This window comes from Hevea brasiliensis, chromosome 18 (genome assembly GCF_030052815.1).
Source record: "Hevea brasiliensis isolate MT/VB/25A 57/8 chromosome 18, ASM3005281v1, whole genome shotgun sequence".
Lineage (NCBI taxonomy): Eukaryota > Viridiplantae > Streptophyta > Magnoliopsida > Malpighiales > Euphorbiaceae > Hevea > Hevea brasiliensis.
Genome location: NC_079510.1, coordinates 13,372,104 through 13,395,310, shown reverse-complemented (window position 1 = coordinate 13,395,310; position 23,207 = coordinate 13,372,104). Strand labels below are relative to the sequence as shown.

The following is a 23,207-nucleotide window of genomic DNA, read 5'->3' as shown; positions in this document are numbered from 1 at the left end:
TTAATTAGGTTAAATAGAAACATAGGGTTATTTGAAATTGAATTTGTTTGTAAATTAAATTCCCAATAATAAATTAATTTTAGTCATCCGTAAATATCATTTAAATAATTAGCAACCCCATAGATAGGAATTACTTGTGCATGAAAATTGTGTGTAAACAACAACCCTTTTTGTGAATTACTTGCGTGTGTAGGATTAGAATTGCATTTTTTAGGATAAAGTTTAATAAAGGAATAATAAACAAGACTTCTAGAAACATTAGTAGAGGACTGCACTGAATTAACGAGCTTAGACCAGCGTAAGGGGTGCCTAACACCTTCACCTTACGAACCCACTAGCCCGAACCTAGACCTGGGGCTCTGGTCATGATGGTTGTGGAAACTCTGCAAGGAGTACGTTGCCATCCATGACCCTCGGATGAAACACTGAATATGTCCCGGTTATTACCCGGGTGGCGACTCCTGTCTATCTATGCCTTCGTGGCATAAATCCTTAGTACCGTGGTAGTGTTATGGGAAGACGGTACTTACCAGAGGTTTGATTCTATTAGGATTGTATGAAGTGCATGTCTAGGAAATGCTGTCTAAGGAGGTGGTACTTAAGTGAGACCATTGTGACTCCACCATCTTTCCTGGGCATTACCTGGTGCATTTTATATAATTCTAATGGATGATATTTCGCCTCACGCCCCACCACCCCTACAGTTTGGCGACTCCACTGGGGACTAAATGGATAGTTACTCCAACATGTTTCTATTAGTCTAATATTATTCCTTTGTTAAACTTTTTGCATTGCACTACACTATCACACGGATCACCCTTACCCTTTCAGCCTCGTTAGTACTAGCCAAGGAGACCATGGTTCTACTCGAGCTATGACGAATTGGTGAATGCTAGCACCCCATGCCCGTACCTTCGAGTATATAAAAGAGCCACGACTCGCCGTTGTGCTTAATGGACAAGCTCGCATGGGTGACCCTTTTCCTACCCAATAAAGCCCATGAGCCATAGATTTCAACCCTAGGTACCCCGTAGATTTTTGTTGTGCTGGATTCGTATCCTTACTGTTTAAACCATAAGTTCTAGTGGTAGTTAAGATGAACCTAGGCCTATACATAAACCCAATGTGTGTATAGGCCCAAGTCCATTTTAAAACCCATGGTAAGCAAGAGGATGCTTACTTATGGTTAAACTTTAAGGATATAAATCCTTTGTTTGTGAGGGAAGGATCGTCCTGGACCACCCCCTGTTGGTGTGTCCAGTGTACCATAGCCTAGGATAGAATTTTTTCTTACCTGCACGTGAGAGTTGAAGGTATAAGGGGCGAAGATTCAGCCTGAGACATTCTTTCGGTTTATCATTTAGTCTTTGGTCCGATTTTAGTTCGGTTTATACAGTTCGGTTTTGGTTCAGTTTTGGTCGTATTAGTATGGTTCGGTTTTGGCTTTGTAAAGGCAAAGGTAAAAATGAAAGTGCATATTCATGCATTCATGCATTGCATTTGTACATAGCATAAGATGTTAAAACCTTGTATTTTTTTTTCTCTTGTAGTAAACATAGCTTTAGAACACATCAGGAAGACTTCTAATCAGGTCACTTGGGTTAGGGAGGGAAAGAGATTAGTAAGAGTTACACCTGCACAAGCTAAAATGGAAGACACTAAGGTCATGTTTAGACAGATGCTTGAAGAAGCTTTGAATGCCAAGATGGCTGAGCTTGAAGGAAAAATCATGGCCAACTTTGAGAAGAAGTTAGAGATGGGTGGGCCTAGTGATGTTCAGGTGAAAAGGCCTGAAGAAGAGACTAATAAAAAGAAAGCCTTTGATGATGTGTGGGATGAAGAAGATTATCTCCAAGACAAGGCCAAAAAGAAAGAAAAGGGGACAAGTGAGGAGATTAGAGTTGTTACTGAGATGATGGAAAAACTTCAGGCCAGTGTGAAAAAGCAAGCTGAATTTACTGGAATGGGGCTGTTAGATGCAGATGACTTTGACATCCAGTTGGATGGAAATCTACCTGAAAAATTCAAGATGCCTGATTTGGCTAAATTCGATGGTACTGGTGATCCAAAAACCCACCTCAGGTCTTATCTTATAGTCATGAAAACAACTGGTTTGACTAAGAACCAAGTCACTCAGTTCTTTTCTATGTCACTAGAAGGGGTTGCATCTTCATGGTATCATGGGCTAGAAGCCACTGTGAGAAAAGATTGGGAAGAGCTAGTTAGGAGATTTGTGCAACAATACTCCTATAATACAGCTTTAGATGTTACCCTGAGAGACTTAGAGAACACTAGGCAAAACCAAATGAAACCTTTTGAGTATCTATTGAGATGGAGGAAAAGGCCATGAAGATGACCAATAGCTCACTGAAAAGGATCAAGTGCGATTGGTAGTGAAAAGTCCAGCCTTTAGTTATTATGAGAAACTTTGTTATTATCGCTTGTCTACCTTTGAACAGCTATATTATGCTTGGGTATTAGTAGAGGATGTATTGAACAATGAAAAGAAGAGTTATCAGCCCAAGTGGGGAGGATACCACCACCGCAACATTCTGGGAAAACAAAGTCATTGAGGTTCAAACCGTGTCCCGCACCCTAGAAAGTTCTCTCAATTCAACCAACCTCTATCTAAAGTCTTCGAGCGACTCAAAGCTCGAGGTCTCCTCCAACCCTTGGCACCTAGACCACCACCAAACCCACTGCCACCCAATTACAATGCTAACCTATATTGCCAATTCCATCAAACTCATGGCCATGACACTGATAGATGTTTTCGGCTAAAACATGAAGTTCAGGACCTGATCGATGCTAAGAAAATAGCTGACCCAGAAAATCGACCCAACACACGCACCAACCCAATGCCCAACCATAATGTTCCACCTCCACCAGGACTTTACATGATTTCCACCACCTCAATTGATCCTGACCAAATTCTCAATCTTATCCAACCTATCCAAAAGCTTGATGAACCTCGATCTGTAATGGCAATTGATATTTGGGATAGTTCCAGTGATGAGGAAGGTTTGTTAGATGTTTGGGTTGACTCTGACGCAGAGGAAAATAGTAGAGTGAGCCACATGACCAAGAGTGGTAGATATTATCCTGATCCACCCATGGAGAAGGACAACGTGAGAGGGAAAGCCAAGGTGTTGGCTGAAGAGGACACAGATGAAGAGGATGATCAGTTCCTTAGGCAATTGAAGAGGACTCGTGCTAGTGTAACGATGCAGGGAATTGCTATTGGCATCGAAAACACGTAATCAAGATGACCTAGGCCCTGAGTGTACTCAAGGTCTCCACAGAGATAACTCCAGAAGAGATTGCCAAAGTTGTGCTTATAGAAGATGGGGGTCATATTACTTTCTCTGATCATGATCTCCCAGCTGAGGGGAGAAACCATAGTAGGGCTCTATTCGTGACCGCCGAGGTTGGAGGGTGGAAAGTGCCTTGTGTGATGATAGATGATGGGTCAGCCATCAATGTATGCCCTCTAAAGATTTTGCCAAATTTAGGAATTTCTATGTCTGAACTAACTGGTTCTGATCTAGTTATCAGGGCCTATGATGATTCAAAGAGAAACGTGATAGGGGTATTCAAGACTATGGTTAAGGTGGGGCCTATAGAGACTGAAGTTGAGTTCACTGTGCTAGACATCCCCATGACATTCTCCTTACTGTTGGGTAGAATCTGGTTCCATCCCTTAGGTGGAGTCCCCTCTACACTCCACCAAAAGATCAAGATCCCACACCAAGATGGTGTAATCACTGTCAATGCCGAAAGAGATGGGGAAGTAGCTATGCTGCAAGTGGATGGTTCGGTACCACTATTGTCTGGTTTCCAAGTTGCTGGGATCTATGGAGACTGGATGGACCCTAGGGTGGCCACTATGATGAAAGAGATGAAGTTTTTTCCTGGCATGGGTTTGGGAAAAAGGGCTAATGGCTTAGTGACTTTTCCAGAAATAAAGGGGCAGATCACTAGATATGGGCTGGGCTATCAGCCAACTGAAGATGAAGAGGGACTCAAGCCCACCAAGTTTATCAGGGAGGGTGCAATTGCATGGACTGATGACCAGGAGCTGCCGCATGTTGAGGAATTAGAACAAGAGGTCAATGCCATCAAGTTAAGGTCTACATGGAAGCCAAGCACTTGGACCTACACCCCTAAGTTTGAGTCTGTCTTTTGTAATGCTCACAGTAGTGATACTGATATTGTTATTTCTGATGTACTTGATGACAATTTTGAGGCAAAAATAAATAATATGACTAGTCCTTTTGCTTACTTGTTTGATGTTCATCCTAATGGCTACACGCATGGCATTCATAATCATTTAGAATCTGTTTCTGTTAATGCATTAAAATCAATCTCTATTAATTTGGGTACACCAGATGATCCTAAAGACATTAAGTTAGCTGAAGATTTAACCCAAAAAGAAAGAGATAAATTTATAGCCTTATTAATAAAGTACCAAGAAGCATTTGCCTGGTCTTATAAAGATATGCCGGGAATTGATCGAGACATAGTGCAACACAAGATCCCCATGCACCCTAACATGAGGCCAGTAAAACAAAAGAAGCGTCGCCTTAGGCCGGAATGGGAAGAAAAGATAGCTCAAGAGGTGAAAAAGCTCATTGAGGCTGATTTCATTGAAGTAATTGAGTATCCCGAGTGGTTAGCCAACATTGTGCCAGTCCCCAAGAAGGATGGGCGAGTTCGGATGTGTGTAGATTATAGTGACATGAATAAGGCTACTCCTAAGGATGATTTCCCATTGCCTCACATCGATGTGCTTATTGACAGTGCTGCTTGCATGGCCATGTACTCCTTCATGGATGGTTTTTCGGGATATAATCAGATCCTTATGGATTTGATAGATAAAGCAAAGACAGCTTTTATCACTGAATGGGGAACTTATTGTTATAAGGTCATGCCTTTTGGGCTAAAAATGCAGTGCGACTTATCGAGAATGGCTACTATGTTATTTCATGACATGATGCACAAAGAAGTTGAAGTATATGTGGATGACATGGTAGTAAAATCCCCAACTAGGGAGAGACATTTTGAGGCATTAGAGAAGTTCTTTCAGAGGGTCATCAAGTATAAATTGAGACCAACCCTAGCAAGTGTGTGTTTGGGGTCACTTGCAAGTCATAGGGCATATGATCGAGAAAAGGGATTGAGGTTGACCAGATAAGGTGAAGGCAATCCAGAGATGCCACCGCCAGAATGTAAAAGAGATTAGAGGTTTCTTAGGAAAATTACAGTACATCAGTAGGTTCATAGCTAGGCTCACAACTACCTGTGAACCAATTTTTAAGCTACTAAGAAAGAATCAGCCAGTGGTGTGGAATGAGCAATGTCAAGAGGCATTTGAAAAGATAAAGCAGTACCTGAGCAATCCACCAATTTTGTCACCACCCATCCCTAACATCCCTCTAATCCTCTACCTATCAGTGGAAAACATGGCCCTGGGGGCAATGTTGGCACAAGAAGTAGAGAATCTGGAGAGAGCCATCTATTACATCGAAGAAACTCCTTGCTTATGAGGAGAATTATTCACTAATAGAAAAAACCTGTCTGGCTGTAGTATGGGCAACTAAGAAGTTAAGGCACTACTTTCAGACCCATCGAGTTATTGTAGTATCCCGGATGGATCCTTTAAAGTACCTATTTGAAGTACCAACGCTAGTTGGAAAATTGGCCAAATGGTTGGTCCTACTGTCTGAATTTGATATTGTGTATGAGACTCGAAAAACCATCAAAGGGCATGTAGTGGCCGAATTTCTTTCTAAAAATCCAGTTAATGAAGAGGAAGAAGTCGAAACAGCCTTCCCGGATGAGAGTCTCAAGCTAGTAGAGGTCCAGCCATGGAAAATGTACTTTGATGGGGCTATGAATAAGAGCGGAGCCGGTATAGGGGTAGTTTTGGAAGCACCGAATGGAGAACAATTGTTAATGTCAAAAAGGCTATGTTTTCCAACCACTAATAATATTGCAGAATATGAGGCTTGTATTTGTGGCCTAGAGGCATTAATAGCTGTTGGGGCTAAAAAAGTTGAGGTGTTTGGAGATTCAATGCTAGTAGTTTCCCATATTAAAGGTGAATGGGAATTGAAAGAAGAAAAGTTGAGGCCATACCTGGAGTATGCTAAGAAACTATTATTTAGCTTTGAGGAAGTGACAATGAAGCACATGCCTAGAGCTCAGAACCAGATGGCTGATGCTCTAGCCACGTTGGCATCCTTATGGGAGAAGGGTGATCAGAAGTTGACCCAGCCAGTTATCCTGATGAGGAGTAGAATCCCATGCTATGAAGGGTTAATAATAGCACATTTAGATCTAGAAGATGAGATGAAATGGTATGAGGACATAAGAAGATATTTAGAGGTAAGAGAATACCCACAGTCAGCCAATAGTAGGGATAGAGCTACAATTCGTAGATTATAGTAGGGATAGAGCTACAATTCGTAGATTAGCCACTCAGTTCACTTTGGCTGGGGGGCAACTCTACAAAAGGTTCTTCGAAGGACTATTGCTCTTGTGTGTGACAAAAAAGCAGTCTGAGCAGATAATGGAGGAAGTACATGCAGGAGTGTGTGGTCCTCACATGAACGGAAGGGTATTAGCGGGCAAAATTTTAAGATTGGGCTATTACTGGTCTACCATGGATACTGACTGCGCTAAATTTGTGAAAAGATGTCATGAGTGCCAAATCCATGGGAATTTGAATCACCTACCGTCCAGTGAACTCTACAGTATGACTTCACCGTGGCCATTCTCAATATGGGGCATAGACATTATTGGGAAGATTTCTCCCACGGCTTCTAATGGCCATAGATTTATCATTGTGGCAATTGACTATTTCACCAAGTGGGTTGAAGCTGAATCTTATAAAGTAGTAGGGGCCAAGCAGATAAGTAAGTTTGTTCGAAAGAACTTGATTTGCAGGTTTGGGGTACCCCATGAGATAGTATCAGATAACGGCAGCCAGTTCAAAGGTGATTTCTTAGAATTAATTACCGAATTCAAGATTAAGCATCACAAGTCCTCCCCATACAGGCCGCAGACTAATGGAGCAAAGAGAAGCAAAGAATAAGAATGTGAAAACCATTCTGAGAAAAATGGTTGAAACCTATAAGGATTGGCCTGAGAAACTCCCTTATGCTCTTTGGGGTTATCGCACTACTACAAGAACATCCACAGGGGCAACTCCATTCTCTTTAGTGTATGGGACTGAAGCAGTGCTACCCATTGAGCTAGAGGTCAAATCCTTGAGAGTGATATTAGAAGCTAAGATTCCGGAAAATGAGTGGGCCCAGAAAAGATATGAAGAACTAGCTTTGATTGATGAGAAGAGGATGCGAGCCTTGTATCATATGCAGGCTTATCAAAGGAAGATAGCAAGAGCCTTTAATAAGAAGGTGAAGCCAAGAAAGATCAAAGAGGGAGACATGGTCTTGAAACAAGCTCGGCCCATCCCTTTTGATCCAAGAGGAAAGTTTAAGCCAAACTGGGATGGTCCATACATAGTCAAAAAGATCTTGTCGAGGTGTCAGAAGAATATCGACTGATGGGAATGAATTTCAAGAACTACCAACTTAGACAAGCTCAAGCGGTACTTTGTGTGAGATAGGCCCGCTAGGTCAGAAACTTACAAAAGACGGTCTAGGCAAAAGTAAGGGTCAAAGAAAAAAAAGAAAAGAAAAAAAAATGCTAGATTGAAGACCTGCAAAAGTCAGTCTAGGCAAAAGGAGAGATGAGAGAAGATTTGGATGGAAAACCTAAAAAGGCCATTCGACAGGTTATAAAGCTTATTTCTAACTTTGAAAGGTTAGAAATTTAGCAAAACTAAATGTAAGAGGGAGTAATGGTGTACCTGAATAAATAAAGAAGTTTTTATTGCATTAACCAGGAATAGGTTTTATTGAATTATGATTGTGAATGTTTTGTGTCTTGAGGGATATATCAAAAGATTAAGTAATTGAACTGCATTGTTTTGATTTAACCTATTGTCTTGTGAGCATGATAGAATAGGTGCTTGATATGAATATCCTGGTGATTGTCTAATTTTAAAAAAAGAGAAAAAGAACAAGAAAAAGAAAAGAAAAAAAGAGAGCTCGCTAAGTGGAAAACCTGAAAGGGCCGTTTAGGCAAAAGTTAGAGCAAGCCCGCTGAGATGAAAACCCAAAAGGGCATTTCAGGCAAAACTTAGGGCACAGAGAATGAAGTTCATGGAAGAGAAATGAGTCAAGGCAGAAATCATGGGGGGCGAGAAGAAAAAGAAAAATCAGAGAGAAATTATATTGTAACCTTAAGGAAGTCTTTTTTGGTGAATAATTTTTCTCAAAAATAAATTTGAGGTTATAAGAAAGTTTTTGCAAAAGAGGTCCCCCAGAGGATTAAGTTTTTTTTAGAATCTCTAGCAAAATCAGCATGCCCATGATAGGAAGTAGCATACAGGAAGCATAAAAATCATAGAGAATTTTGAGACCCAGTCATCCTAATTTTTTTTCAAATCATGAATTAGATATTTTTTGGTAAGTCCTTAGACGTTGTTTAGGGCGCATGACATAGTTGTGTAAGGCATAGAAGAACATGCATCAACATGTCACCTGTGGGTGTGTAAGGCGTATAAGAACATGCATCACCACAGTTTCAAGTGTCGAACTACGAGGGGGTCTGATTCTTCCTCAGGATAGCGAGGGGGATACGTAGGTAGTTTAGGATCGTGGTCCTAAATACGAACCCACAACATTTCATGATAGATGTTTTTTGGTAAGTCCTTAAACGTTGTTTAGGGCACATGGCATAGTTGTGTAAGGCGTAGAAGAACATGCATCAACATGTCACCTGTAGGTGTGTAAGGCGTAGAAGAACATGCATCACCACAGTTTCAAGTGTCGAACTACGAGTGGGTCTGATTCTTCCTCAGGATAGCGAGGGAGATACGTAGGTAGTTTAGGACTGCGATCCTAAATACGAATCCACAACATTTCAAAACACAGAGTTTCCATTATCATGAGACCGTAGCTAGTCTCATGATGCAGAGTGTATCGACAGAGTAAGATGCATTCGATTTTCACATTACAAAGTTATCACTGTTATGAGACCGTAGCTAGTCTCATAACACAGAGTGTATCGACAGAGCAAGATGCACTCAATTTTCACATGACACAGTTATCACTGTTATGAGACCGTAGCTAGTCTCATGACGCAGAGTGTATCGACAGAGCAAGATACACTCGTTTTTCACATGACACAATTATTACTATTATGAGACCGTAGCTAGTCTCATAACATAGAGTATGTCGACCGAGCAAGATATACTTGATCCTCATAGCCAATGTTTCATAGTTATTAGAAATTTGAGTTTCACTTTGACGAAACTTGAGCAATGCTTTCGCATTGATTTCAACTTTCGCCAAAGTGGGGCAAATCAGTAGACCCTTATTTTGTGATGAGCATGTGCATTGAGGCCGTGGGAAACCCGATGATGAAAAATTATATGACTGTAAGATGTAATTGGAGGCATGGAGCTGAATTATTAATTCCGTGGCATGATCTTGAAAAAAATAAAAATAATAATAAAATTTTGGGGAAATTAATTTAATTAAATTTAAATAAAATTTTATTTTGTTTAAATTTAATATGGGTAGTTCTTAAATGGATCTAATTAAGTTTAATTGGGCTCTATGGGCCTAAGAAAGCCTAGTTAGGAATTTTAAATGGGACCCATTTAATTATTTTCTAAAAATTAAAATAACAAAATATCTCTCTCCTCCTTAACCCCACTCTCTTCCTCACTCCCTATTGGTGCCTTCCATTTTTTCCTGTCTTCCTATTGGTTGAAACACCTCACCCATATCCCAGTCTTATTCGAATTCTGCAATCGCAGTTGTTTAAGTCATCTAAACTTTATCACCCTAAGACTCCAAATCCTACCACACCTCTTCCTCATTCCCTATTGGTGCCTTCCATTTTTTCCTGTCTTCCTATTGGTTGAAACACCTCACCCATATCCCAGTCTTATTCGAACTCTGCAATTGTAGTTGTTTAAGTCATCTAAACTTTATCATCCTAAGACTCCAAATCCTATCACACCTCTCTCCCAAAACCCTATAAATACCTACTAGAGAAGAGAAGAATGGGGGATGAAAGGAGGAGAGAGATAGAGAAAATTCAGAGTTATAAGAAATTTAGAGATATTTAAGACTCTTTGAGTTCTTCCTTATTGTTTTTTTTTTCTTCAAGAAGATTTTCATACAAGATTTCTGAAAGGTCAGTTTTTATTGTTTTCTTTTCAAGATCTATGCCACGCAATATTTTAATTCTATGCTATTTGTCTTCAATTTATTTTATATGTTCATATAGATCATGTAATCATGTTTAATTTGAGGGGATACACAACTCTGCACATGTTTAGTTTCTGTCTCTCGTATTTTTATTATTTTTCTTTATTTTCTAAATCTGTAAAAAATTTGTAAAAATTATATTCATATTCTACACGAAATTCCATTAATTTTAGGCTCAAGAATCACTAAAAAAGCTTTAATATTTTGTAAGTTATGGCTGTTTGAAGTTAGGGTTCCTGTAAAATCTGATTTGCAGGATATCCGACTTGTGGAGCCCATATCTCCCTTGTTCCTTAATATTTTTGTGCAAATCTAGTGTCTAAAATTAACTTCAGAATCTTATGAATCTTTTCCAATTGGTTTTGCATTCATATCTTTTGTGGTTAATGAGTTATGAATTTTACAAAAAAGTAGTACGATTCTGTCACTTAGAAGAGTTACGATTTATGTAGATCATTCGGCTAGGGTTTTGTTTGATTTATAAATTTTATGTTATTGTATGATATGTAGGCTATCTTCTGTAATTTTTATGATTTTTAGGCATGTTTAACTATTTTTAAAAATCGAATTTCTTGCTACTGTTAATCTGCCAGAATTTAAAAATTGTATATTTATGCATGTTCTTGTATTTTCTTAGGTTTTAATTGATATTTGATCTATTTTCTGTATTCTTTTAATTCAAGAAGTGTTATAAAGTGTTTGGATCATGTTAGAAGACTTAGACCATTAGGTAGTTGTAACTAATTAGGAATCTTAACCCTTTAGGAGACTAGAGGTAGAATCCAATGTAAATTGTTATTAATATTTTCTTTATTTCTTTTATTTTCTTTAGTTTCTTTTTTTTTTTATTACAAACAAAATTGGTAAGTAGCCCTAAGGTAAGTACCAAAGAGGGCATTTGCGTGGAGCTTATATGGAGCTAAGCGGGAGTAAGCTGTGATATCATTGCCATACTAGAAGAGAAGACCCTTTTTTTAAGGGTAGCTTGCCCCAATGGCAACTGCATTTACCAACAGGTAAGTAGCTCTAAATTTCTTGAATAACCATTGGCATGAAATTGTAGTAATAATAGAACTTTTATTTGGTAAATTAAAATTAATAATATTTTTAATTTAACTGACTTTTGCATGTAATTAATGTAAATAAATACTTTGTAAATTAAAATTAATCTTGTTTGTAAATTAAACTAACATTGGCATGTAAATAAATTTAATTTAATACTTGATAATTGTAAAATAAATTCGCATGTTAGAAATCTTTATTAGGTTGTGATTGTTTGGGCCTTATGTGATATTAGAATAAATTACACATGTACATAATTAACTTAGTTCAATTATCCTTAGGGTAACTTGGTGAAAATTAATTAATTAGGTTAAATAGAAACATAGGGTTATTTGAAATTGAATTTGTTTGTAAATTAAATTCCCAATAATAAATTAATTTTAGTCATCTGGTAAATATCATTTAAATAATTAGCAACCCCATAGATAGAAATTACTTGTGCATGAAAATTGTGTGTAAACAACAACCCTTTTTGTGAATTACTTGCGTGTGTAGGATTAGAATTGCATTTTTTAGGATAAAGTTTAATAAAGGAATAATAAACAAGACTTCTAGAAACATTAGTAGAGGACTGGCACTCGAATTAACGAGCTTAGACCAGGCGTAAGGGGTGCCTAACACCTTCCCCTTACGTACCCACTATCCCGAACCTAGACATTGGGCTATGGTAATGACGGTTGTGGAAACTCTGCAAGGAGTAAGTTGCCATCCATGACCCTCGGAAGAAACACTGAATATGTCCCGGTTATTACCCGGGTGGCGACTCCTGTCTATCTATGCCTTCGTGGCATAAATCCTTAGTACCGTGGTAGTGTTATGGGAAGACGGTACTTACCAGTGGTTTGATTCTATTAGGATTGTATGAAGTGCATGTCTAGGAAATGCTGTCTAAGGAGGTGGTACTTAAGTGAGACCATTGTGACTCCACCATCTTTCCTGGGCATTACCTGGTGCATTTTATATAATTCTAATGGATGATATTTCGCCTCACGCCCCACCTCCCCACACAAACCAAACCTATTTAATAAATCAATTAAACTCTTTAATTAATGAATTAAATCATATTTAACTTGGTGATTACTTGTGTATGTGTGTGACTTACTACGCTCATTACTAATTGGCAATGAGATATGAAATCAACTCTTAATATCATCAGAACCTTTTCTTACCATAAATGATTTCTCTAAATAATTTTAGGCACCTCATAGACCATGGTTAACACCTAGTATAGCTTGCCATGGCCACCCAATCAGTAACAAGGAATACCTTAAATGAACCTCTAATCATATGTTACCATGCACTAGAATCTCTCTGTTATAAAATCCCAATTCGAGCTGAAGTCATGGTTTATGTCAAACCCCATTTGCTATGAATATTATGTTCTCTTTTAATTCCAATTCTTGATTAAAAAGATTTTCTCATCAGAAACTCTTTTTTGATTAAATCTGTCTGTCCTAGCTAGGAACTTGAAACATCAAGAATAGTTAAATGAACATAGGATTTTATCCCTATTTACTTAAGGTAACAAATTCCATCTTGATCAACACCTATCTCTATATATAACTAGTAAGAGCCAACACATGCCCATATACCCATACATAGTACAAGTATGAAAGCAGTATCAAACTCAAACCACCTATATACAAGATAACTGTGTTATCTCAGGTCTAAAGATTATATGCACTGATATGATATATGGTAATGCACTGACAAGAGTAAACTCCATGTGCTTGTCATATGCATCACTGGTTTGGCCTACTTATCATGTATAAGTGCCTATCATATTTATTATATGGCAGGAGACCCACCATTCCATCTTATTTATATCTCATATAAATACCTTGGGAACAAACATGAATACAATCTTTCTGGATAAGTCATGTCCTGTGTGAAGTATCCTTGATTGTGAACCAATTTATGATACTTTGTGCTAGAAATACTATCACTCATATTCTTAACAACTTAAGAATAGAATTTCTAACAAAATATCAATGGACCTTTTCTATTACACATAAATATATTATGTAAACAGAAAAGTGAAAATGCCTTTTATTAATAAAATATGTACAAGATACATACTATATGATATGCTCTAGGGCATACTACTAACAGAGTCTATATCTGATATAGCTTCTTCATAGGTAAGTGGATCATCTCCATGATCTACTTCTTCATGAGTAAACAACTCTTGTTCTTCTTGGAACCATCTTGGGATTCAAAACCCCTAGGTTATTCCATGAAAATGTTTTCTTCAATGTATCCATTGAGAAAAGCTGTTTTGACATCCATATGACAAATCTCATAATCATAGTATGTAGCTATTGGTAATAGAATTCTAATTGATTTAAGCATGGCAATAGGCGAGAAAGTCTCCTCATTGTTGATTCCTTACCTTTGGTGAAACCCTTTTGCTACTAGTCTTACTTTATAGGTCTCTACCTTTCCATCAGAACTAATTTTCGTCTTGAAAACCTATTTATTCCCAATAGGTACAATACCTTCAGGTGGGTCAACAAGATCCCAAACTTGATTCTTATAAATGGAATCAATTTCGGATTTCATAGCATCAATCCATTTTGAAGAGTCTATATCTGATATAGCTTCTTCATAGGTAAGTGGATCATCTCCATGATCTACTTCTTCATGAGTAAACAACTCTTGTTATTCTTCATGAAGAAAACTATATCTCACTAGTGGGTGAGATATCCTGGTTAATCTGTGAGGAATAACTGTAGATATTTCATCAATAGATGTAGATTGACTAGATGGATCTATATCCATTTGATCTGTTGGTTGGTTAGAATTCTCCAATTCTAACTCTATTTTGCCTTCCTTTGCCTCCTTCTTGAACAAACTGTTGTTTAAGAAAATGTGGCATCTCTACTTACCACTACCTTTTGTGATGTAGGCAAATAAAAATAATATCCAAAACTCTCTTTTGGATATCCAACAAATCGACCTTTTTCTGATCTGGTTTACAATTTATCATTGTTCAGCTTTTTGATATAAGCTGGACAACCCCAAATCTTAACATGCTTAAAACTTGGTTTTCTTCCATGCCATATCTCATAAGGTCTGGAAGAAAATGATTTTGATGGAATCCTATTCAGAATATGCAAAGCTGATTCTAATGCAAATCCCCAAAAGGAGATTGGCATATCAGTATAGCTCATTATACCACGTACCATATCTAGGGTACATTTTCTCCTTTCAGATAGACCATTCAGCTGTGGCGTTCTTGGAGGAGTCAGCTAGGAAACAATGCCATGTTCTTTCAATTATTCATCAAATTTAGTACTTAAGTATTCACCTTCACGATCTGATCGAAGAGTTTTTATACTTTTTACTGTTTGATTATCTACTTCAGATTTAAATTCTTTGAACTTTTCAAAGGATTCATATTTGTATTTCATCAAATACAAGTACCCAAACCTTGATTTATCATCAGTAAAGGTAATAAAGTAATGAAAACCACCTCTAGCCATTTCTTTAAATAGACCACATATATCATTATGTATTAGCTCTAAAATATTTTCATTTCTTAGTCCTTGTTCAACAAAGGGTGATATAGTCATTTTGTCTTGAAGGCAAGATTCACAAGTTGGAGTAGGTTCAGAACCCAATGAGGATAAAATCCAATTTTCTCTAGTTTTGCAATCCTATCTTCTACAACATGACCTAATCTTAAGTGCCAAATATATTTTGAACTTTAGTTGATTTTCACCATAGCATTACTTTCTTTTAGATTGCTTGCATTAGATTTGTATTTAACATTATTATCTAAATAATAAAGTCCATCATGCATATAACCCGAACCAACATGTTTATTTCCAAAATAAATATTGCAAACAGTATTTATGAACTAAAATTCATAACCATCTCTAGTCAAACTAGATATAGAAATGATGTTCTTGAAAACATCAGGTACATGGAAAACCTTATTTAAATACAAAACATATCCACACATGTATAAAAATTTAGATCCTATGGCTAAGGCTTTAACAGTTGAGCCATTGCCAACCCGGAGTCTAATATCTCGTTACTGCAAGCTGCTACAACTTGTTATACTCTGGGCAGTTCATATTCCAGTGCCCATCGTTCTGATAGTGGAAACACTTTCCCTTGCCTTTGTCAACTTTGGTCTTTGTTTTCTGTTTGGCTATCTTCTTGGAAGAACTTGGAACTTGAGGTTTCTTTTTCTTATTGCCTTTCTTCCTGTTAGACTTTCTAGCAGAAGAAGATGTAATCAGAGCTACCACTTTTCCTTTATTTCTCAACATATTCTTTTGGGCAATAACCAGCATGTTAAGTAAACCAACCAAGGTATATTCCTGCTTAGTCATATGGAAATTTGTCACAAAATTCCCAAATGACTCAGGAAGGGACTGAAGGATCAAATCCGTCTGCAGCTGAAAATCCATGTGAAAGTCAAGATGTTCCAGCTGCTCAATTAGCCGAATCATCTTGTGGACATGATCCCCAACATTCTGTCCCTCAAACATCCTCATGTGGAATAGCTGTTTAGATATCTCATACGTAGCATTCCTGTTGTGCTCACCATGCAACTCTTGCAGATGAAGGAGGATCTCACTTTGCATATTGCATATTTTCATGTTGCTTCTGTAACTCATTACTCATAGAAGCAAGCATGTAACACTTGGCTCTCATATCATGCTCCTTCCATTTGTCCAAAGTATCATGCTCCTTTTGAGTGGCCTCTGGAGGTAAGGGACCAGGAACCTTTGAGTCTAGAGCATATCCAATACGTTCTAAGTTCAGGACAAGTTTTAAATTTCTTAGCCAATCAGAAAGATTAGGTCCCGTCAACCTATTATGATCAAGTATGCTTGCAAGGATATTGGATGGTGTTGGTTGTTGTGTGCTCATTATTATCAGAAAATTAACAGCAAAAAATAGCCAAATTAATTAGTAAATGTATCATGTAATTAACCAAAATGATTATGGTCTTTTAATCAAATTGGTCCTCCCACTAACTTAGCGAATCCTACACTTCCAAAGTAGGAAACGGAAATCCTAGTTGGATGGATTTCTAGTGGGTGATTGAATTCTTATAGTTTTATTGATCATCCTCAGGCACATCCACTATTGGAATTATAATAAATTGTAAGTGAGCAACTCCTTACCCATCACATCTCATGTAAAGTTCAATCCTTTCACCTAGCCCCTAATGCTTAAAATCCCAGGCACACCCATTATTGACTTATCTTGCATTAGTTAAGTTGATCCCATTGAGCCAATAAACATGAAAATAATTTTAATGTCCTCAGGCACATCCATTATTGGCCACCAAACAATTTACATATTTACAACATCTCATGCTTAACAATTATTCTTAAGAAAATCTCTTAAATTAATTTCATCATATGCAAGTTATTTAAAATTTCTGAAAATAATTGCCTCAATGGAGGGCCCATGATATAATTACCTTTAATCATATCATTTCCAACTTAATCATTTATTTAGAAGATTTTGTGGTCAGCTTAATTACGATTATGGTCTCACTTTGCTCATTATCCATTTGGCATGCACATATCATATACTTGCATACATTCCCATACGTCTCATGCATACATGGATAAATAATAAATATGGTATGATCATGGACTTTCTAAGGGATTCAATTCTGAGCCACTAAGAATTGAATCAGGGCATTCCTAGGTGTATTTCATTCATTCATATTACAAGAGTTGCTAAAGGAGTACATAATCAACACTTGATCTTGAATATCTCCCACTGGTCCCACCAATGCTCTTGACCTCCTTGATATTCTTGCAGTCCATTACATTGTAATCCTTGGCGTACCAAGGAGAATTTATAAGAACATGGACTTTAAAGTCCTCAAACAAATGAAATTACAACCCAAAAATATTACAACCTTTATAATACATGCCATCAAAATAAATTAATTAGTTGACAACCCAAAGAAAAATAAAAGAAATAAATCCAATTACATTGGTCTTTTATTGTCCATGATCATCCATCATGCATATTACCATTTAACAATTAAATAAAACATACATACTAAAATTAAATTGAATATTTCATATTCAACTAAAAAATCCATATTTGAATCTTATTCAAACAAATTTAAAAATTTAGATTTGAATCACATTCAAAAAAATTTAAAAATCTAGATTTGAATCAAAATTTAACTGTGTGATTAAAACTCCTAATTAAACATTTTAATTAGTCATGGGATGGGCCTTCGATCAGACAACAATTGCGCATTCAAAGCCCAAACCATGCGCACCATAGAAGACCCAAAACCATGTGCACCATGATTCATCAAACCATGATGCCGCCACACTTTTCTTTGAAACCAGCAATGAATCAATCATCTTATGATCAAATCACATAATTAAATCATATATTAAATAATCTAAATGGGGAATATAGTGGCTCTGATACCAATTGAAGGAGCGGAAGCATGAAAAATATTAGATTAGAACATTGAATTCAAAATTTTTCTTCTAGGGTCTCATGCATCATGCAAGATTCATTATATACCTAATTGATTTCAATGTTCAATTACATATTAAAACCCTTTTAATATGTATTAGGATCTACATTTGCCATTTGACATTTTAGAATTAATAAATTAATTCAATAGAACCCTAGATTGATACAAAAATACGTGCACTAACCTTTTGATGCATTGTAGATGTGATTGGTACCTTTGTGAAGCACCTAGGACCCCAAATGTTATCCCTCTAATTTGTCCACACCAACATCACCAATGGCAGCCCCTTGAACAGCTTCTCAAGCCTTGCTAACCAATTAGAAATTAGGGATTTGCCTTTAGAGAGGTTGTAGATGTATATAGGACACTAGAAACAATTTCTAGCAATCTTAATTCAAGAGAATATGAGCAATTCTCTTTAAATTGATGAGAGAGGATGAAGAGAGGAGAGTGAGCTATGGGTGGCAGCACACTTGAGAGAAAATAAGAAGAGTGGCTGATTTTTATTGTCTCATAACATCACATTATATAATTAGGTCATCACTTAAAACCCTTGCCACATGTCATCACCTGATTGCATCTTAATTTTAATTGACCTAATCACATTAAGCCAAATGTCAAAGCTAGACTTAATCTTCACTTTGATCATCTTGTATGATAGGAAGATAAATGACAAACCATGATTCCATGTGTCACCATCTCTTGGTGCAACATTTCACCCTATGAAATGACCAAATTACCCTTGTGTTGTAATTTTGAGTTCTCAACCCAAAATAATTATTTCTCCTCTTCTAATCAATTTATATCAAATATAAATTAATTAATTAATCTCTATTAATTAATTTCTCATCATTCATATTTAAACACTTTAAATATAAATTTAACTTATACTATACATCCAACAACTTAGATTTAGTTTCAAGCTAGCTAGGGACTTTGCAATCTTATTGCAAACCAAATCTATTTAATTTATTAATTAAACTCTTTAATTAATCAATTAAATCACAATTAACTTTGTGATTACTTGTGTATGTGTGTGACTTTCTAGGGTCATCACTAATTGGTAATGAGATATGATATCAAATCTTAATATCATCATAACCTTTTCTTACCATAAATGATTTTTCAAAATCATTTTAGGCACCTTATAGACCATGGTTAACACCTAGTATAGCATGCCATGGCCACCCAAACAGTAACAAGAAATACCTTAAATGAACCTTTTATCATATGTTACCATGCACTAGAATCTCTCTATTATAAAATCCCAATTCGAGCTGAAGTCATGGTTTATGTCAAACCCCATTTGCTATGAATATTATGTTCTCTTTTAATTCTAATTCTTGATTAAAAAGATTTTCTCATCAGAAACTCTTTTCTAATTAAATCTGTCTGTCCTAGCCAAGAACTTGAAACATCAAGAACAATTAAATAAACATAGGATTTTATCCCTATTTACTTAGGGTAACAAATTCCATCTTGATCAACACCTATCTCCATATATAACTAGTAAGAGCCAACACTTGCCCATATACCCATACACAGTATAAGCATGAAAGCAGTATCAAACTCAAGCCAGCTATATATAAGATAATTGTGTTACTGGTGCATGTGCTTGTCATATGACAATGCATTGACAAGAGTAAACTCCATGTGCTTATCATATGCGTCACTGGTTCGGCCTACTTATCATGTATAAGTGCCTGTCTTGTTTATTATATGGCATGAGACTCACCATTCTATCTTATTTATATCTCATATAAATACATTAGGAACAAACATGAATACAATCTTTCTAGATAAGTCATGTCCTGTGTGAAGTATCCTTAATTGTGAATCAATTTATGATACTTTGTGCTAGAAATACTGTCACTCATATTCTTAACAACTTAAGAATATAATTTCTAACAAAATATCAATGGACCTTTTCTATTACACATAAATATATTATGTAAACAGAAAAGTGAAATTGCCTTTTATTAATAAAATATGTACAAGATACATACTATATGATATGCTCTAGGGTACACTACTAACAGAGTCTATATCTGATATAGCTTCTTCATAGGTAGGTGGATCATCTCCATGATCTACTTCTTCATGAGTAAACAACTCTTGTTCTTCTTCATGAAGAAAACTATATCTCACTAGTGGGTGAGATATCCTGATTAATCTGCGAGGAATTACAATAGATGTTTCATCAATAGGTGTAGGTTGACTAGATGGATCTATATCCATCTGATCTATTGGTTGGTCAGAATTCTCCAATTCTAACTTTATTTGCCTTCCTTTTCCTCCTTCTTGAACAAACTACTGTTCAATAAATGTGGCATCTCTACTTACCACAACCTTTTATGATGTAGATAAATAAAAATAATATCCAAAACTATCTTTTGGATATCCAAAAAATCGACCATTTTCTGATTTGGTTTCCAATTTATCAGTTTTCAGCTTTTTGATATAAGCTGGACAACCCCAAATCTTAACATGCTTAAGACTTGGTTTTCTTCCAAGCCATATCTCATAAAGGTGTAGAAGATACTGATTTTAATGGAATCCTATTCAGAATATGCAAAGTTAATTCTAATGCAAATCCCCAAAAGGAGATTGGCATATCAGTATAGCTCATCATTCTACGTACCATATCCAATAGGGTACAATTTGTCTTTTCAGATACACCATTCAACTATGGTGTTCCTGGAGGAGTCAGTTGGGAAACAATGCCATGCTCTTTCAAGTATTCATCAAATTAAGTACTCAAGTATTCACTTCCACGATCTGATCGAAGAGCTTTAATACTTTTTCCTGTTTGATTTTCTACTTCATATTTAAATTCTTTGAACTTTTCAAAGGATTCATGTTTATATTTCATCAAATACAACCCAAACCTTGATTTATCATCAGTAAAGGTAATAAAGTAATAAAAACTGCCTCTAGCCATTTCTTTAAATGGACCATATACATCACTATGTACTGGCTCCAAAATATTTTCAACTCTTAGTCCTTGTCCTACAAAGGGTGATCTAGTCATTTTTACTTGAAGGGAGAATTCATAAGTTGGAGTAGGTTCAGAACCCAATGAGGATAGAATCCCCATTTTCTCCAGTTTTGCAATCCTATCTTCTGCAACATTACCTAACCTTAAGTGCTAAATATATTTTGAACTTGAGTTGATTTTCATCATGTCATTGCATTCTTTTAGATTGCTTGCATTCATTTTGTGTTTGTCATTACTATCAAAAAAATAGACCATCATTCATATAACCCGAGCCAACATATTTATTTCCAAAATAAATATTGCAAACATCATCTGTGAACTGAAATTCATAGCCATTTCTAGTCAAACTAGATATAGAAATGATGTTCTTAAAAGCATCAGGTACATATAAGATATTATTCAGGCACAAAACATGTCCAGACATGTAAAAAGATTTAGATCCTATGGCTAAAGCTTCAGCAGTTTAGCCATCACCAATGCAGAGTCTAACGTCTCGAGAACGCAAGTTGCTACTGTTTGCTAGTTCATGCATATCATAAGAAATGTGAGAACTGGCACTAGTATATAAAACCCAAGCTGTAGATGAACTATGAGTATCATCAGAATCTAAATAACAAGATATGGACATCCCTTTCGAAGGTATATCCTTCTTGTCCTTCAGAGAAGCAAGATATCCTGGGTAGTTCCTTTTCCTATAACACCCCTCACCTGTCTACAGTGTAGCTGAGCAAGGTGTGCCACACGGTGTGCCGGAGCACCTGATCTTATCTAATTTCATTACAGTTCTTGATATATTTATTCAAAAATGGTTTAGGCATTAACGTTGTTTATTAAATCTGACTAGTGTAGTAAATATCACATATTTTCCATATTCACAATTTCAATCTCATTCATATTCAGAATCAATTCGTATATCAAGATGTTCAATTCCATTAAGTTACATAGTTTGTCAACTAATTACATAAGTTCACAGTCTACATATTATACAAATTAATTACATCACAAACTTACTCAATGCAATTTCTTAATTTGAATTACAATATAAGAAATAATTAAAATATACAAAATACATTATATGCTTAATGTGAGCCCTATCTACATGCATTGCTAAGAAGGTGACAACCTTGTACTTTTTTGACACTTCTGCAGATCTGGACTCTAAAAATCTCAGTCAACTGTCTACTGGTTTTACCTTCAATACCTGTGTGAGGAAACAATTCCATCATGCTAAGCATTTCTGCTTAGTAGTGCAATAATATAACAATGAAATACTATATACAAATAAAGAAAGAAATAAATCATAATTCGGATACTCAGGAATCAATTTAATTTTGGTATGGTATTTCTAGTATCAACTATCTTATATACTAGTTTGATCTTCTTGGGAAGTACTAAGTTATAACCTTTCAGTAATAATACCTAGTACACAAATTATTCTAACTGTATTATATTTTAAGTCTCTACGATTCTGTAAATTATATTTTTGTTATGTTTCTATTGCTAATCTCTTTTACTCATTTCATTCAATACTTAATTTAATTGTATTGAAATTTCATTATACTTAACTTAACTTAACTGCCTGAATTGAATAATGTTTTAACTAACTGTCCGTGTAGCTTATACACTGACCAGACTGGATAAATAGTTAAAATAGCACTGGGTGTCACACCTTACCCTCCGTAAGGCATAACATGATCTCTTAGTATACCTAATGAATTACCAAACTTCGTCTACTGATAACCCATTAAATATACTACAAGAGATTTTAAACCTTTTCTTATTTCTTTTTACAGTGGTGAGCACTTTTGACAGATGTTAAATTTTTTTTTTTTTTAAGTGAAGTGAAATCAAATAACAAATCTGAAGTATCAATAATTTCTGTAAAAATTTTGGCAGAGTGCCGTCTATATTTGGAGCAAAATGGTTCTTCAAAAACCTATAGAAAACACTTCCAATATATTTGTTCAATCCCAAACTCTAATATGGCTCAACTCAAATCAGTGTCCTCAACACAGTTCAAACTCAATTCAATATCATTTTCAGCAATTCCAAAGATAAAGTGCAAAATAAATGAGTATTTCAAAAGCTGAAATAAGAGAATTGTAATACAACATTTTGATAGGCCAAAATAACTTACAGCTTTATTTTACAACTTTAGTTTACAACTACTCAAGACCAAGAAAAAAAAAAAAAAAAAAATATATATATATATATATATACAGTTCACATACATTACTACAAAAATTACAAGGAGGTGGTATACCCAATATACCTAACAAAATCCCAAAAGTGTAGCACAAGCAGCCTACTTTGC

The 23,207-nt window shown here is 35.9% G+C and overlaps 1 protein-coding gene across 1 annotated transcript; it reads left to right on the top strand.

Annotated features, from left to right (window-relative positions):
* The first annotated feature begins 5,649 nt into the window (after positions 1-5,649).
* On the top strand, positions 5,650-6,564 carry LOC131175826 (uncharacterized). The gene is made up of 2 exons (XM_058140500.1): positions 5,650-6,387; positions 6,472-6,564. Exons 1-2 carry the CDS (start codon positions 5,650-5,652, stop codon positions 6,562-6,564), a joined length of 831 nt encoding a protein of 276 aa, XP_057996483.1.
* Positions 6,565-23,207: the final 16,643 nt, after the last annotated feature.

Excerpts from the sequence above, each read along its gene's own strand:
- LOC131175826 (XM_058140500.1), top strand. The coding sequence starts at position 5,650 with ATGGATCCTTTAAAGTACCTATTTGAAGTACCAACGCTAGTTGGAAAA. Across the intron at positions 6,388-6,471 it reads ACATAAGAAGATATTTAGAG|ATTAGCCACTCAGTTCACTT; the intron begins GTAAGAGAATAC and ends TACAATTCGTAG.